The sequence below is a fragment of the Brassica rapa genome, chromosome A05, assembly GCF_000309985.2.
Source record: "Brassica rapa cultivar Chiifu-401-42 chromosome A05, CAAS_Brap_v3.01, whole genome shotgun sequence".
In the NCBI taxonomy this organism is placed as follows: domain Eukaryota; kingdom Viridiplantae; phylum Streptophyta; class Magnoliopsida; order Brassicales; family Brassicaceae; genus Brassica; species Brassica rapa.
The window spans coordinates 25,318,129-25,335,275 of record NC_024799.2 but is presented as its reverse complement, the minus strand read 5'-3'; the positions used below and the strand labels follow the sequence as shown (position 1 = coordinate 25,335,275).

General features: G+C 37.1%; 3 protein-coding genes and 1 long non-coding RNA gene across 4 annotated transcripts; 1 reads left to right on the top strand and 3 right to left on the bottom strand.

Moving 5' to 3' along the window:
- Nucleotides 1-634: 634 nt before the first annotated feature.
- On the bottom strand, nucleotides 635-1,356 carry LOC103870755 (putative F-box only protein 15). Its single transcript, XM_033292737.1, has 2 exons — nucleotides 1,351-1,356; nucleotides 635-1,294 (listed from the first exon to the last, which is right to left on the bottom strand). The coding sequence occupies exons 1-2, from the start codon at nucleotides 1,354-1,356 to the stop codon at nucleotides 635-637; spliced, it is 666 nt and encodes a 221-aa protein (XP_033148628.1).
- Nucleotides 1,357-5,953: 4,597 nt separating this feature from the next.
- On the bottom strand, nucleotides 5,954-6,469 carry LOC117134414 (putative F-box only protein 15). Its single transcript, XM_033292736.1, has one exon. It carries the CDS (start codon nucleotides 6,467-6,469, stop codon nucleotides 5,954-5,956), a length of 516 nt encoding a protein of 171 aa, XP_033148627.1.
- Nucleotides 6,470-7,699: 1,230 nt separating this feature from the next.
- Nucleotides 7,700-11,031, bottom strand: LOC117134154. The gene is made up of 2 exons (XR_004458331.1): nucleotides 8,213-11,031; nucleotides 7,700-8,178 (listed from the first exon to the last, which is right to left on the bottom strand). It is a non-coding gene; the product is annotated as an uncharacterized LOC117134154 (long non-coding RNA).
- Nucleotides 11,032-11,679: 648 nt separating this feature from the next.
- On the top strand, nucleotides 11,680-12,870 carry LOC117134413 (putative F-box only protein 15). The gene has a single exon (XM_033292735.1). It carries the CDS (start codon nucleotides 11,680-11,682, stop codon nucleotides 12,868-12,870), a length of 1,191 nt encoding a protein of 396 aa, XP_033148626.1.
- The last annotated feature ends 4,277 nt before the right edge of the window (nucleotides 12,871-17,147 follow it).

The window sequence follows — 17,147 nt, the reverse complement described above, 5'->3', positions numbered from 1 at the left end:
ACACTTTGTGTTCACTTACAGGACCGTTGGTGGTTCTCAGGAGGCTATAGGAAAGTTGACAGCGGAAGATATGTCTTGTACTCGCTTGTGTTGTTGTAATGAAAGTGTCACGGACTTTGTATGTTTTTGTAAGTACTAGTATTCACATGTCTTAGAAACTTGTATAAATGAAACTAGTATTCACAAGTTCTCAAGTTACTTCTTCCTTCTCAATTAACTTTTTTCTTGAAAACAAGTTTGTTTATTCTCAAGTTACTTCTTCCTTCTCAAGTTCATTGTGGGTTAATCAAGTTCCTACTCGAGTTCTTTCTTGAAAATAAGTTTGTAAACAAGTTTCCTTCCACTTGTAAAAAAGTGTGTAAATTTTTATAAACGAATACCAATTTGATGAATACCAATTTAAAATTCAAAAAAAAAAAAAAAACCATTTTCAAAATCAGGCAAGTTTTGCTTAACCAGCAAGTAAGGGTTACACACATTATCCACACCACAATAGAGACACATACGTCTGAAAAGATGAACAAAACAAAGACTAAAACTAAAAGGTTAGAACACGAAACGTAAACCCTCCACTCCTCGATATTTCTTCTTCTTCACACAGCAAGCTATCAACACGTACGTGTTACCCATCACATCACAGCCACACCAAACTTGGAACATAGACATGGCCACAAAAGTCTGGAAGCCAGCGTCGCTCATCATAGTTTCGTTCGGTCTCAGTTGGGTTTCCTAGCGCATCCTCACCAATCTGATAAAGAGTGCAGTAAGTACAATCCCTCTGACCTTGGGTTGCATGTCCCTCGCACCATGCAACGATACTTTTGGGCTTGACAAAGCAGTAGACCGGATAAGACGTAAATTGACGGGGCTTTAACACAAGATGATCAGGGCTGGCCACACTGAAATGTTTAGTAAAGGAGACGCTCGCATCAGCCAAGTTGCTTGAAAGCCAAACCTCAATCTTCCTTGATTTTGTATCTTGCTGTAGCAAAGACAATCTATCTTTACTGTAACAGCTTAAGTAACGATCACCACCACAAGAGAGAGGAGGAGGACATAAGCACACGTCATTGAATGTTTCCACCGTGAAATTGAAACCTAGAATGTAGCTTTTGCGCTTCTTCTTCTTCTTCTCAGGAGTAACCACCCAATACATGTTACCCAGCACAGACACACCTTGGCACGATCTATCCACCACCCAATCAACCTTCACGTGCTCAAGAGTTCTCCATGACTCATTCTTCAACTCGTAAATCTCAACCGGGTTTTCACCTTCCACAAACTTAAACTGGATCTGGGGGAACCGCAAGATCAAGTAATTATAAGATATGGAAACAATATATATCTAACGTTCATATTATTCCTGTAATTATGTAGGATGATTGCTATCATCAATCCTCGTATATTTCCATTCCATATTGTATAGCTCTTCCTCTGTATATATACAGAGCTCTATTGTTATGAATAAATTATCATTCCATATTCAATATGGTATCAGAGCCATAGATCAAAAACTCTCCAAATATTTTCTTCTTCATTCTGTTCTTCGTCTCTCTCTTTCTTCCTCTTCACGCCATACCTCTGTGTTTTTTTTTTTCCTTTTTTGATTATTAATGGGAGAAAACTCTTCTGCTGAGACCACTATGGTCTACATAGCAAGAGATCCATCCACGACTCTTCTATCGGTGAATATGTCTAATATCACCAAACTCACCAACAACAACTACATCATGTGGAGTCGTCAGATCAAAGCACTCCTTGAAGGGCATGAACTCCATGAGTTCATCGACAACTCTAAACCGACTCCGGAGGCCACCGTCATCACCGATGGTCAATCTGTTACTAATCCAGACTTTGCACCCTGGAGACGTCAAGATCGCCTCCTTTACAGCGCCATCATCGGTGCAGTCTCACTGCCACTACAATCGCTGGTTTCCAGCGCTAACTCAACCTGTGAAGTTTGGGATCTCCTTGCTACTACCTTTGGCAATCCATCTCGAGGTCACATCCAACAACTCAAATATCAACTCCGCACCTGCGCCAAAGGAACCAAAACTATTAGCGAGTACCTCCGACTCATCAAATCCAAGTCTGACGACTTAGCTCTGCTCGGAAAACCTCTTGACCCTGAAGATCTTACTGATCAGATACTCGCAGGTTAACCAGAAGATTACAAGCCGGTTATTGATGCTGTTAATGGGAGAGACAAAACCATATCATTCTCTGAGCTACATGAGAAACTCCTAAATCGAGAAGCAATGCTTCTTTGTACCGAACCTGCTCCTAATGCTGTTATTCCAACAGTACCTGTTACTGCTAATGTTGCTACACCTCGTCCAAAACAACATGGACAAAACAACTGGAGACCTCAGAACTCTCGCAACAACTCCTCAGGCTATTACCAGAACAACAATCGCCAAACTCGACCATATCTTGGTCGTTGCCAAGCTTGTGGTGTTCAAGGTCACTCCGCCAAGTACTGTCCAGAATTCAAGATAGTTCGTGGCTCCTCTGGCCAACCGTGGCAACAGGCTCCACCACAACAGAACTGGCGTCCATCAGCACCACCTCAACAACCATGGCATCCAACGGCTAATGCAGCGATGGTCACCGGTGATTCCTCAACCTGGCTTCTTGACTCTGGCGCCTCCCATCACATGACATCGGACCTTGCTAATCTATCACTACACTCGCCATATAATGGAGGAGAAGATGTCATTCTCGGCGATGGTTCAGGGCTCTCCATATCCCACACTGGTTCTTTATCTTTACCCTCTCTCAAACGACCTTTCTTTCTCGATAATGTTCTTTACGTACCGTCTTTAGATAAGAACTTAATCTCTGTTTTTCAACTCTGTGATACTAACCATGCTTCGATTACATTTACTCCAACCTTTTTCCAGGTAAGGGACTTGACTACGGGGGCGCTTCGTCTGGAAGGCAAACCTAAGAATGGCACCTACGAGTGGCCAACTCATCGTTCTTCTACACCACCATCTCTTGCTTTTGCTTCGGCTATTAAGACTAGTTTATCGGATTGGCATTCCCGTTTGGGCCATCCAGCTTTACCAATACTTAAAACTATGATTTCAAAGTTTTCTTTACCTTTTTCTTCTACTGCTTCTTTCACAAAGCCATGTAGTGCTTGTTCAATTAATAAAATGCATAAGCTTCCTTTCGGTTTATCATCGGTGCAATCAACACATCCCCTAGATATTGTTTTCTCCGACGTCTGGACGTCACCCTTGATTTCAGTCGATGGTTTCAAATACTACGTAATTTTCGTTGATCATTTTACAAAATATACGTGGTTTTATCCTTTAAGAAGGAAGTCACAAGTTTATGAAATTTTTGTGAAGTTTCGAGCCCTGGTTGAAAACCGATTTCAATTCAAGCTTAAAACTCTTTACACCGATAACGGTGGTGAATATATGGCGTTATCGACTTACTTATCCACCCATGGGATTTCGCATTTCACCACCCCTCCCCATACACCCGAGCATAATGGCATTGCGGAACGGCGTCATCGACATATTGTCGAAACAGGTTTGTCCCTTTTGACGCAAGCTTCCATGCCAAAGTCATATTGGACTTATGCTCTAGCAACTGCGGTGTATTTGATAAACCGAATTCCCACACAAATTTTATCACTAAAATCTCCATTTGAAAGTCTCTTCGGAACTATTCCAAATTACTCAAAACTTAGAATTTTTGGATGTTTGTGTTTTCCATGGCTTCGACCATATGCTGCAAACAAACTTGATTCTAGATCATCTCCATGTGTTTTTCTTGGTTACTCAACCACTCAAAGCGCATACTTTTGTTTAGACCGTGTGACAGATCGTATTTACACGTCTCGCCACGTTACTTTTCATGAATACGTTTTTCCTTTCTCATTACCTAACCCACTAACTTCTGTTGTCTCTCCTGATGAAAGTGTTACAGAGGATATGGCTTCCCTTATACCACAGGTTTCTATTGTTCCAATCAAATCTCCTTCGCCTGCTCCAACAACTGCACCATTAGCACCATCTCCTGCAACTGAGCCATCATCTTCTTCACAACCGGTCGCGCCAACAACAACAACAAGCAACAGCGCCGCAGAGAATCAAACCCACCAAACTGCTTCTCCGGCTGCTCCACCAGCTCCACCAGCTACATCAGCTCCGACTCGGGCGTCTACACGCTCACGTAAACCAGTCCAGAAGCTCAATCTTCGAGCTACAGTAACCCCTTGCACTGAGAAAATTCCAACCTCAGTTCAAGAAGCTTTGAAAGATCCCCGGTGGCGCAAAGCAATGTATGAGGAGCTTGATGCACAACTCAAAAATCACACGTGGGATGTTGTTACTCCGGACAAGCACATAAATCTTGTTGGTTGCAAATGGGTCTTCACCATCAAGAGAAAGCCGGATGGGTCTGTGGATAGGTTCAAAGCTCGTCTTGTAGCGAAAGGCTACAATCAGAGGCCTGGAATTGATTTCACCGAAACTTATAGTCCTGTCGTCAAGCCAACGACCATACGTTTGGTTCTTAGTGTTTCTGTCTCTAATCAATGGCCTATAAGACAATTTGACGTTAATCATGCTTTCTTGCAGGGCAAACTGGACGATGAGGTTTATATGATGCAACCTCCGGGGTTTACGGAGAAAGACAACCCAACTGGTGTATGTAGACTTCGCAAAGCAGTTTACGGACTGAAACAAGCCCCACGCGCTTGGTATAACGAGCTGCGCGCATTCCTGATACAGTCTGGTTTCAAGAATTCTATTGCCGATCCCAGTCTCTTTATCTACAATCTTCATGGCGTCCTTCTTTATATGCTCATCTATGTTGATGACATAATCCTTACCGGCAACAACAATGCCCAACTACAGCAATTCATCAACTCCTTATCACACAGATTCTCTCTTAAAGACTTGGGGAATCTCTCTTATTTTCTTGGAATGGAAGCTCATCGTACTTCTGAGGGTTTATTACTAACACAACATCGCTATATTGCAGACTTGCTACATCGGAACAAGATGACAGGAGCAAAACCAGTGGCCACTCCCATGTGTCCGAATACACCGCTCACTCTGCATAGTGGTGCTCCAATGCAAGATCCTAGCCATTACCGTGCTGCAGTGGGTAGTCTCCAGTATCTCTCCTTGACCAGACCTGATATCTCCTTCGCCGTTAACAGACTCTCTCAGTATATCCATCAACCCACCACCGAGCATTGGCACGCTGTTAAGCGACTTCTACGTTACTTGGCGGGAACGGCAAATCAAGGAATTTATTTTCCTACTCGGAACTCTCCTACGCTGCATGCGTTCACAGACGCAGACTGGGCAGGAAACAAGGATGATTACACGTCCACTGGCGCCTATATAGTCTACTTCGGTCGTCATCCCATTGCTTGGTCTTCCAAGAAACAAACTGGTGTTGCACGCTCCTCCACCGAGGCGGAATACAGGTCCGTAGCATCAACGACTGCAGAAATATGTTGGATCACATCTCTCATCTGTGAACTTGGTCTCAAAACCACAGGAGTGCCGGCTGTCTATTGTGACAACATAGGAGCCACATACCTAGCAGCTAATCCGGTGTTCCATTCCCGAATGAAGCACCTAGCCTTGGATTATCACTTTGTTCGGCATCAAGTCCAGGTTGGGAACGTTCGAGTCTCACATGTCTGCTCTGCTGATCAACTCGCTGATGCCCTTACCAAACCACTCACCCGACCACGATTTCAGTCACTGATGATCAAGATTGGCCTCGCTAATGGCGGTCCATCTTGAGGGGGCATATAAGATATGGAAACAATATATATCTAACGTTCATATTATTCCTGTAATTATGTAGGATGATTGCTATCATCAATCCTCGTATATTTCCATTCCATATTGTATAGCTCTTCCTCTGTATATATACAGAGCTCTATTGTTATGAATAAATTATCATTCCATATTCAATAGTAATCACCTCGATTCTTGTAACCTAGCCCAAAGTTATTGTAAGCGGTCACACAATCAGAAGGCATGATCCATTTCACCTTTCTCAAAACGGGATTCCAAATCGCTATTTGCGGGCGTCTTGGATCCTCGGGCTCGAAACTTTTGACGTGACAGCCACGAAGTCTACACAGCATAAGACCGTCGCAGTGAAGCAGAGCATCTGTATTGTTCGGGTCTTGAAACTCTCTCGGAACCGGTGAAGTACTTGAGCATATTCGCGTCACCGGATCAACGACGTTTACTGTATCAACGCTTCTTATGAATCTTTCCGCCGACCGATCCAAGTGTGTGTGGATGACTTTCTTGTTGGTGAGAAGAGCGGTCCATCGCTTGCATAATGTTGCTGACTGTATAAGCGCTTCCACGGGAGTCCGGTAGATGACTTCTTCTTGTACTTCTTCCGGGAGCGACAACAAACGTGATGGCATTGAAGAACGCTTCGAGGCCATTGAAGAAAGCTTCGACTCCATTAGACGAAAGCTTTTCTTTTTTCTTTCTTGATTTGGGATTTTAATCTGTTTTTTCTCCTCCCGCTTCCTTAAGTACTTAGAGGTTTTTTTTTTTCCACCAAATTTCATTAATCAATCAATACCATTAAAAGTAATGAAAATTACAGTTTCTCAAAAATACCCTTATTTTTACAAAGAATGAATAAAATTCATTAATGGCATTTAAGTCTTTTAGTTTTGGGCCTACATGTACATCTAAATAGATCTATAAATAATGGGCATATATATATTTAAAAGATATACTAACTTTAAATATAATATATGTATAAATATATTACGAACTATAAATAAATTAGCAAACATGAAAATATCATTTTCTTAAATATACATATGAATATTCAAAACAGATCATTTGAATATTATACATTTTTTCAATACAAACCAAAATCCTATATCCTACACCATATATCATATACATATTTGAATATCATTTTTCCATTTATAATGTCATTTTATACATAATATTGATATGGCAATTACGAGTGTTCAAGAAAATTTTAAAAACTATATTAAAATTAATTTTTAAATCTAAAATAAAAACACAAACTTATAATAGGTTATTAATGACGAAAATAAACTAATATTGTCATATCAATAAGTTTTTTGTATTATCATTTTTTATTTGGATAACATAATAAAATTTTATCAAATTCTAAGGAATCACTAATTTATGTAATATTAATAAATATATGAGTAATTTAATCAATTTTTTTTAAAAAATTACTATTAGATATTTTGTAATCGGATCAATGGTATCAGATTGCAGGTTAATAGTGAGTTTTTGGATTGTTACCTGGTTATATCAGATTTTTAATTAACGAATTTTTCATTAAATCCGAACCGGATTATATACAATGTATCGGGTCTATAGGTCCAACCATGAATCTAGGTCAGATATGAAAACAAATCTTAAAACTTAAACATTATCATAGAACAACTACCATATTTCGAAAAAATACCATATTTTGAAGAGAAAAAAAATGATAAAACCCTAAAAACTCAATTGTTATGGTGCGAAACAAAAATAATGGTAATTTGCAAATCAGTTTTCGATTAATAAATGAAAAACAAACAAACCCGCGCTTTCTAAGCACGGGTCAAAATCTAGTTGACATCTTTAGTTCTAATTGATTGGCCAAAATTAATTTTATATCGTAAACTATTCTAATATCTTATATAGTTTTTTTTTTCTTTTACTAATCATGTCTTATGTAATTTCAAAAATATTCATTTGCTTAGTCATAGTAAAATTAATCTACTTCTATAGAGTTTATTAACACTAACAAAAAAATCCGCGCGTCCATGCGGGTATTAGTCCTTACGTTTTCATAAATTCATATTTATTTTTTATGATTAATGTTATATATTTTGAATATGTTGACATATAACTAATTATGTTCAAAAGATCTTGATTTAACCGGATAATAAAATTATTTTTGGACGAATATTCCGAACCTGTTTCAGATAATGTACATTGGTTATTTGTATATTCTAGGTCTCTATACATCAGAACCAAACCATCTAAATCCGGGAGGACCCAACGCAAAAAATTAATTTAAAATCATTATTTTTGAATGTTAAATTGGACGATGGACGAGAACTGAATCGGACCGGACAGATCTTGAACCTCTATTCTTTGGTTGGATCTTCAATCTTTAATCCGGACATCTCTATACTAAACTCCCCTATACTAAAAGTTCTTACGATCAGCTACGTAAGTAACTTCCTCCCTATCCATCAAACAATTAGTTTATAGTAAAATTAGTTTATTATTCTTCCTTGTTGATTTTCAGGGTGTGGGTCTTTACTACGAGGACCTCCCACTTTCATGGAACCAACAAAGTTCTGTACCGGGATGCTTGTTGGCCCATCTCGAAATCTTTGTGTGGGATAAGTTTGGGGGAAGAAGAAGACAAGAGAGAGAATGTGTGGCATACATCATTGCAAACTCAAAGTGTTTAAAGACGGCCACAGTCCTTCCAGGATGTTACTACAGTCTCGAGGAGAAAGAGAAGATGGTGGGGGACATAAAATCTTTGTGTAGGGTTTCAACATCATCTCAGCTGATAACCCATTCGGATTCTACAAATCCTGGAAGGGCAACGACTTAAGAAATAAAAAATTTCTTCTGTGGACCTTTTGGTATGAACACTTTGCTGATGTGAATAACTTTAATTCTCTGACATGCTAAAATACTAGATTTATATTTTTGTTCATGGTCTTTTGCCACATTTTCACCTTTTTTTTGACGTCGCATATTTTCACTTTATATATGACTATTAGCAAGCAAATGTTGTTGTTTTTTTTGGACGAAAGCACGCAAATGTTGTTTGAGATTAAGAAAAAATGATTTGTTTGATTCTTTAACTTACACATGATCCTTGCTTTTGTCGTGTAGGGAGATTAATCTTTGGTTCTGAAATGAAGACTCTTTCTTCAACTCTATCTTCTCCTAACTTGCGTATTTATCATAAAAAAACTCGGTTTCTAGAAAACAGATAGAGAAGCTTTGTTGATTCCGGCTTTAACATTGTTTTTCTTAACTTGGAATTATACACTTACTCAAAAGAGCGATTGATAGTGACTTTCATTCTTGTTCGAACCAGCTTTTACAGTAAAGCTAGGAGAATCAACATTTATAATCTCTCTAAGCCAAAGTTTATCATATTATAATATTTTGATAAATGTAATATTACAATATTATTTTTGAATTCTAACCAATAACAAAATGACACATCTCATATGGGTTTCTCAAATATTTCTCATCATTTTTTATATATTTTTATTTATTTATTTATTTTATTTGTTAAAAGATTCTCTTATTGACTCGATTTATATATTCAAAATAACCGAACCAAACCGGAACTAAATCGAGAACAAAACAGATACCGAAATATATATAATATTTATTAAATATACATATAACATAACCAAATATCTATTTATAAGTTAAAAATGTATTAAAAGTATTTAAAAATACTTAAAATAATTAAAATATTATAAAGTATTTGAACTATCCGAAAGTATCCGAATATTTATAAAGATTTGAATATATTACATACATTATGTACTCCCATATTTTAGGGTGTCAATAATTGAGTAGGCAATGACTTGGAAACGCGTCTGTAAAATTTAATCAAAATATTTGTAAACTCGTATGAAAAAAATTAATCAAAACCATTGATCCGGTATCCCAAACACGTTCAACTTAACCAGTCCCAGACGAGTTTCAAGAATTAAACAACATTGATACTCTACTTTACTGTGACAGACTCATGCTTTGTAGACGTCGTGATTGGCATGTTAAGAGCCTCGATCCCGAGGAACAATGTTGTGGTCAACCAAGCTGAGGTTCTCCAAGTCCGCAAGGGCCCTACGACCAGGTCAGGATCACGGGTCTTAAGAGATGGCTTCACCAAGGCCGTCCAAGAGATGATAGATCAAGGTTTCAAACAGTTGCTGATCCAAGAGATGTCCGGATTAAAGATTGAAGATCCAACCAAAGAATAGAGGTTCAAGATCTGTCCGGTCCGATTCAGTTCTCGTCCACCGTCCAATTTAACATTCAAAAATAATGATTTTAAATTAATTTTTTGCGTTGGGTCCTCCCGGATTTAGATGGTTTAGTTCTGATGTATAGAGACCTAGAATATACAAATAACCAATGTACATTATCTGAAACGGAATATTCGTCCAAAAATAATTTTATTATCCGGTTAAATCAAGATCTTTTGAACATAATTAGTTATATGTCAACATATTCAAAATATATAACATTAATCATAAAAAATAAATATGAATTTATGAAAACGTAAGGACTAATACCCGCATGGACGCGCGGATTTTTTTGTTAGTGTTAATAAACTCTATAGAAGTAGATTAATTTTACTATGACTAAGCAAATGAATATTTTTGAAATTACATAAGACATGATTAGTAAAAGAAAAAAAAACTATATAAGATATTAGAATAGTTTACGATATAAAATTAATTTTGGCCAATCAATTAGAATTAAAGATGTCAACTAGATTTTGACCCGCGCTTAGAAAGCGCGGGTTTGTTTGTTTTTCATTTATTAATCGAAAACTGATTTGCAAATTATCATTATTTTTGTTTCGCACCATAACAATTGAGTTTTTAGGGTTTTATCATTTTTTTTCTCTTCAAAATATGGTATTTTTTCGAAATATGGTAGTTGTTCTATGATAATGTTTAAGTTTTAAGCTTTGTTTTCATAGCTGACCTAGATTCATGGTTGGACCTATAGACTCGATACATTGTATATAATCCGGTTCGGATTTAATGAAAAATTCGTTAATTAAAAATCTGATATAACCAGGTAAAAATCCAAAAACTCACTATTAACCTGCAATCTGATACCATTGATCCGATTACAAAATATCTAATAGTAATTTTTTTTAAAAAATTGATTAAATTACTCATATATTTATTAATATTACATAAATTAGTGATTCCTTAGAATTTGATAAAATTTTATTATGTTATCCAAATAAAAAATGATAATACAAAAAACTTATTGATATGACAATATTAGTTTATTTTCGTCATTAATAACCTATTATAAGTTTGTGTTTTTATTTTAGATTTAAAAATTAATTTTAATATAGTTTTTAAAATTTTCTTGAACACTCGTAATTGCCATATCAATATTATGTATAAAATGACATTATAAATGGAAAAATGATATTCAAATATGTATATGATATATGGTGTAGGATATAGGATTTTGGTTTGTATTGAAAAAATGTATAATATTCAAATGATCTGTTTTGAATATTCATATGTATATTTAAGAAAATGATATTTTCATGTTTGCTAATTTATTTATAGTTCGTAATATATTTATACATATATTATATTTAAAGTTAGTATATCTTTTAAATATATATATGCCCATTATTTATAGATCTATTTAGATGTACATGTAGGCCCAAAACTAAAAGACTTAAATGCCATTAATGAATTTTATTCATTCTTTGTAAAAATAAGGGTATTTTTGAGAAACTGTAATTTTCATTACTTTTAATGGTATTGATTGATTAATGAAATTTGGTGGAAAAAAAAAAACCTCTAAGTACTTAAGGAAGCGGGAGGAGAAAAAACAGATTAAAATCCCAAATCAAGAAAGAAAAAAGAAAAGCTTTCGTCTAATGGAGTCGAAGCTTTCTTCAATGGCCTCGAAGCGTTCTTCAATGCCATCACGTTTGTTGTCGCTCCCGGAAGAAGTACAAGAAGAAGTCATCTACCGGACTCCCGTGGAAGCGCTTATACAGTCAGCAACATTATGCAAGCGATGGACCGCTCTTCTCACCAACAAGAAAGTCATCCACACACACTTGGATCGGTCGGCGGAAAGATTCATAAGAAGCGTTGATACAGTAAACGTCGTTGATCCGGTGACGCGAATATGCTCAAGTACTTCACCGGTTCCGAGAGAGTTTCAAGACCCGAACAATACAGATGCTCTGCTTCACTGCGACGGTCTTATGCTGTGTAGACTTCGTGGCTGTCACGTCAAAAGTTTCGAGCCCGAGGATCCAAGACGCCCGCAAATAGCGATTTGGAATCCCGTTTTGAGAAAGGTGAAATGGATCATGCCTTCTGATTGTGTGACCGCTTACAATAACTTTGGGCTAGGTTACAAGAATCGAGGTGATTACTTGATCTTGCGGTTCCCCCAGATCCAGTTTAAGTTTGTGGAAGGTGAAAACCCGGTTGAGATTTACGAGTTGAAGAATGAGTCATGGAGAACTCTTGAGCACGTGAAGGTTGATTGGGTGGTGGATAGATCGTGCCAAGGTGTGTCTGTGCTGGGTAACATGTATTGGGTGGTTACTCCTGAGAAGAAGAAGAAGAAGCGCAAAAGCTACATTCTAGGTTTCAATTTCACGGTGGAAACATTCAATGACGTGTGCTTATGTCCTCCTCCTCTCTCTTGTGGTGGTGATCGTTACTTAAGCTGTTACAGTAAAGATAGATTGTCTTTGCTACAGCAAGATACAAAATCAAGGAAGATTGAGGTTTGGCTTTCAAGCAACTTGGCTGATGCGAGCGTCTCCTTTACTAAACATTTCAGTGTGGCCAGCCCTGATCATCTTGTGTTAAAGCCCCGTCAATTTACGTCTTATCCGGTCTACTGCTTTGTCAAGCCCAAAAGTATCGTTGCATGGTGCGAGGGACATGCAACCCAAGGTCAGAGGGATTGTACTTACTGCACTCTTTATCAGATTGGTGAGGATGCGCTAGGAAACCCAACTGAGACCGAACGAAACTATGATGAGCGACGCTGGCTTCCAGACTTTTGTGGCCATGTCTATGTTCCAAGTTTGGTGTGGCTGTGATGTGATGGGTAACACGTACGTGTTGATAGCTTGCTGTGTGAAGAAGAAGAAATATCGAGGAGTGGAGGGTTTACGTTTCGTGTTCTAACCTTTTAGTTTTAGTCTTTGTTTTGTTCATCTTTTCAGACGTATGTGTCTCTATTGTGGTGTGGATAATGTGTGTAACCCTTACTTGCTGGTTAAGCAAAACTTGCCTGATTTTGAAAATGGTTTTTTTTTTTTTTTTGAATTTTAAATTGGTATTCATCAAATTGGTATTCGTTTATAAAAAATTTACACACTTTTTTACAAGTGGAAGGAAACTTGTTTACAAACTTATTTTCAAGAAAGAACTCGAGTAGGAACTTGATTAACCCACAATGAACTTGAGAAGGAAGAAGTAACTTGAGAATAAACAAACTTGTTTTCAAGAAAAAAGTTAATTGAGAAGGAAGAAGTAACTTGAGAACTTGTGAATACTAGTTTCATTTATACAAGTTTCTAAGACATGTGAATACTAGTACTTACAAAAACATACAAAGTCCGTGACACTTTCATTACAACAACACAAGCGAGTACAAGACATATCTTCCGCTGTCAACTTTCCTATAGCCTCCTGAGAACCACCAACGGTCCTGTAAGTGAACACAAAGTGTGTTCATGATAACTTCTTATCAATAATAGTTTATGTTCAGAAATCAAAACCAACAAAAGTAGAGAATCTTTTACTTGCCCTTCAAACACAACTTCCTTCTTCTTTTGAAGCTTCAGAATCTTTTCCTCCACTGTGTATGAATCTTCACGACCTGCAAGACGAGAGAAACAAAAAAAGAAAGATAAAATAACTAAAAGCCTAAACGTGTGTGACACTATCTATGTGCAAGCCACAGACTGAAATTGAATCTATCCTTCTGGACAGAAAGATTCTTATAATTAAACATAAGAAGAAAGCATTGAGCATTACCTGACCATCGAGTTGCTTAGCGACAGATGTTGATCTTTTAAGAACTTCCTCCTGTATGCGGACATCGTTATCACTGTAGGCTCGGAGAAGCAAAGGGAGAACATGCGATACAAGATGCTCGCTATCAGTCTGAAAAATTACACAAAAATATAAGCCAAGCAAGGGGATCTTACCCTGTATGCAATAGAAAACAAAAAGAAAAGTGATTTCAACGCATATTTAGAACTGGTATTCGGAAACATAGAGAAGCCAGTCTAACATCAATATGGAAGCTTTCAAAGCTTTCAGTACTCAGAAGAGGAACAAGAGCGGGCAGTGTTGTCAACTCAAAGTCATTCCTATCATGTAAATGTAATTATCAGGTTGGTCAAGGAAACTTCAAAGTTTTGTACAAAGTTACAGGTTGAGAAATAACAACATACACCATTTGTTACAAAGGAGAACCTTTGCTGAGCTCGGATACAAGTAGAGTAAATAATAAGGAAAACAAGTTTTATCTAGAAACCACTGAGATCTATATATCAACAACAATCTAGTGAAGAAACACATGGGAGACTGATTATCAAATTTAAAGTTACCTGAGACTGTGCTATAGTTAGAACCATGGGCAAGATGATTGGTTGCAAAACCAAATTCCGAAGATACAAAGCATGAGACGATAAATCAAAACCAGAGGGTATTGAGAGTTACCATCTTGACATTGTTATTGCAATCCAACAACGGTTTCCTAGCAACCAAATGATAGGCAAGGCATCCAAAATCTTCGTCTTACGTTGAGCCTAGGTCGATAGGGTTTCTCACGCTGATGATTCTTCTTCTTGTTCATCGTCATCACCTTCTGCTTTTTGGATGGGTTGAATTCGAAGCAAAGTTTACTACTTTGATCGAGAGAGAGGTTTCGAGAGAGAGAGGGAAAGAACAGAACCAAACGACTACACATGTGTATTAAGAACTGTCCCTTGCTTCCCCTAATCAAAATATGTCCCTTATATTAATATGTGTTTTTGATTTTGTTTTTAATCAAAATTAACTTAAGAGATCCACTAAGAACTTGCAATAATGATGTTCTTACGATTTATGCCGTGATTAATACGTTTTCTAATTTGTTTATTTTTATTAATAAAAAATACGTGATAGATTCGGATAAAAAGTAAAAACAAAAGACAAAATCCAAAGATGGAGACAGAGAGAACCGTGAGGAGGAGACAAAGTAAATTACGGTACGCCTATTGTGTGTGTGTGCGCACTTTTCTAATATAATAGGTTCTATAATTGGTCCTAAAAGACACTGGTTTATCAGAACACCGATAGCTAACGACTACATTTTCTCTATCCAGAAGCTCCTTCTTTTCTTTCTTATTATCTCGTGTCGCAATGCTGTTGGTTCTGCATCTATTATCAAGTATCTTCCTGGTTTTGATTAGGCCCGGGCATATTTTCCGGATCCGAAGATCCGAACCGGTAATTACCCGAAAAATTGGGTTTTGGATCGGATTCGAATATAGAAAAATACCCGGGCGGATAAGGTTTAAAATCTGGTCGGGTAACGGGTCGGATACGGATATTATCCGGGATCCGTACGGATATCCGAAAGATCCGAATTAAACCTTAATTAAAATAACCCTAGTAGTCTATTATGCTTGTTTTCATTTTAGAGATTAAACTTTTCTTTGGTTATATTAAAATGGTTATGTTATTTTATTGTATTGTAATTTTAGTTATCTTGTTTATGTTTTTTCGGATATTTAGAATATCTTCGGTTTTTTTGGATTAAATTCGGTTCTATCGGGTTAAATAGTTTGGTATATTCAAAGAACCGGACTGAATCCGTTAATATTTTGGTTACTACGGATGTAACCGGATCCGAACCGGATCCGACAGGTACCAAACCGTATCCGAACCGTAATTTTAAATTATCCGATCGGTACCAATTTCTCTAGTTCTGAAATATCCAAAATCCAAAAAATCCGACCCGAATCCGAACCGGTTATCCGAATGTCCAGGCCTAGTTTTGATGGTCCTCTTCCTTTTGAGCTTGAAACCGGATTCGTTTTCTGAAAAAAAAAAAACTCTACCAGAATAAACCGGATTTCTTCTGAGTTTGGAGTTAAAAACCCAGCTCACAACATATTTAGGCCCTGTGCACAAACAAATTTTCAGGGTCCTTTCTTATACAAATCAAAATTTTAGGACTTTTTTTGTGTGTTCAAAAAAACAAAAAAGACATTTTCTTGTATAAAATTAAAATTGCATGACCCTAAATATACAAAAAAAATTACAAAAAAATGGTGGAACCCTGTGCCAAAGCACCGTCCACACACGTCCAGAGCCGGCGCGGGAGTTAAGTTTGTATGTTTTTTTTTCTTGACAGGTATATTGGTGTTGGTGAGGAAGAACAAGTGCAGTTGTTCTACTACTTCATCAAATCTGAGGGGAATCCTGAAGAAGACCCTATTCTTCTCTGGTTAAGTGGAGGACCTGGTTGCTCTTCAATCTCTGGTCTTCTTTACGAGAATTGTAAATTCTTGTTGTTATCTTGTGTCTCTTGTTTTTGTTCATTGAATCAAAATTTAGCAAAAAGAAAATAAACTGCTTTTTTGTGTAATAAAACTACCCAAATAGCACAAACTGCTCTTTTGTGTAATAAAAAGTCAAAAACTGACTGTTAGTATAAATCACTCATAAATAAAGAGGGCCTATGACTATGAAGTTGGAGGTTTACAATGGAACTGTTCCTTCCTTGGTCTCTACTACATATTCATGGACTAAGGTATATCTCAAAGTGTTGTACATATTTAAAAGGGAGAAAATGCCGAGGGACTTGCGAGTAAACTAAAACACTCAGAAAACTACATATATATCAATCCAAAATAATTCTACTAGGGGCCGTGCATCCAGCCTTTTGTGTTCTTCATTGTTGGTGAAAGAGGCGAATGGTAACTGGGTATGGTGGGCCACTTGATTAATATGTCATGCCCGACACTGCATGTTTTTCAAGATCACTCTCGACTTCTTATCTTCACTGCCAACGAATCTTTTCTTATTTTATGTTTTTTTTTCTAAATCGACCCAACATCTCCTTCTCTTACTAGGCTTCGGGCCTCCGGCCAGCTAAATGATTGGATAGAAGTTAGAACTGAATGATTGGCGCGCTATTACTCACGCATCGCTGAGTCAAGAAGGCCCCACAGCAATATCTTTCTACGGCCATCCCATCAAGGATTTTTCAAGAAAAGTTTCTTACATATATTAAATATTATAAATTTATAATGGAGTCTATCAAAATATTGAAAAACTCATGCTAATTTTTTCAATTTTTTTTGAAAGATTTAAT

Bases quoted from the DNA above. Each gene is read 5' to 3' on its own strand.
- LOC117134413 (XM_033292735.1), top strand. From the start codon at position 11,680: ATGGAGTCGAAGCTTTCTTCAATGGCCTCGAAGCGTTCTTCAATGCCA.
- LOC117134414 (XM_033292736.1), bottom strand. From the start codon at position 6,469: ATGGAGTCGAAGCTTTCTTCAATGGCCTCGAAGCGTTCTTCAATGCCA.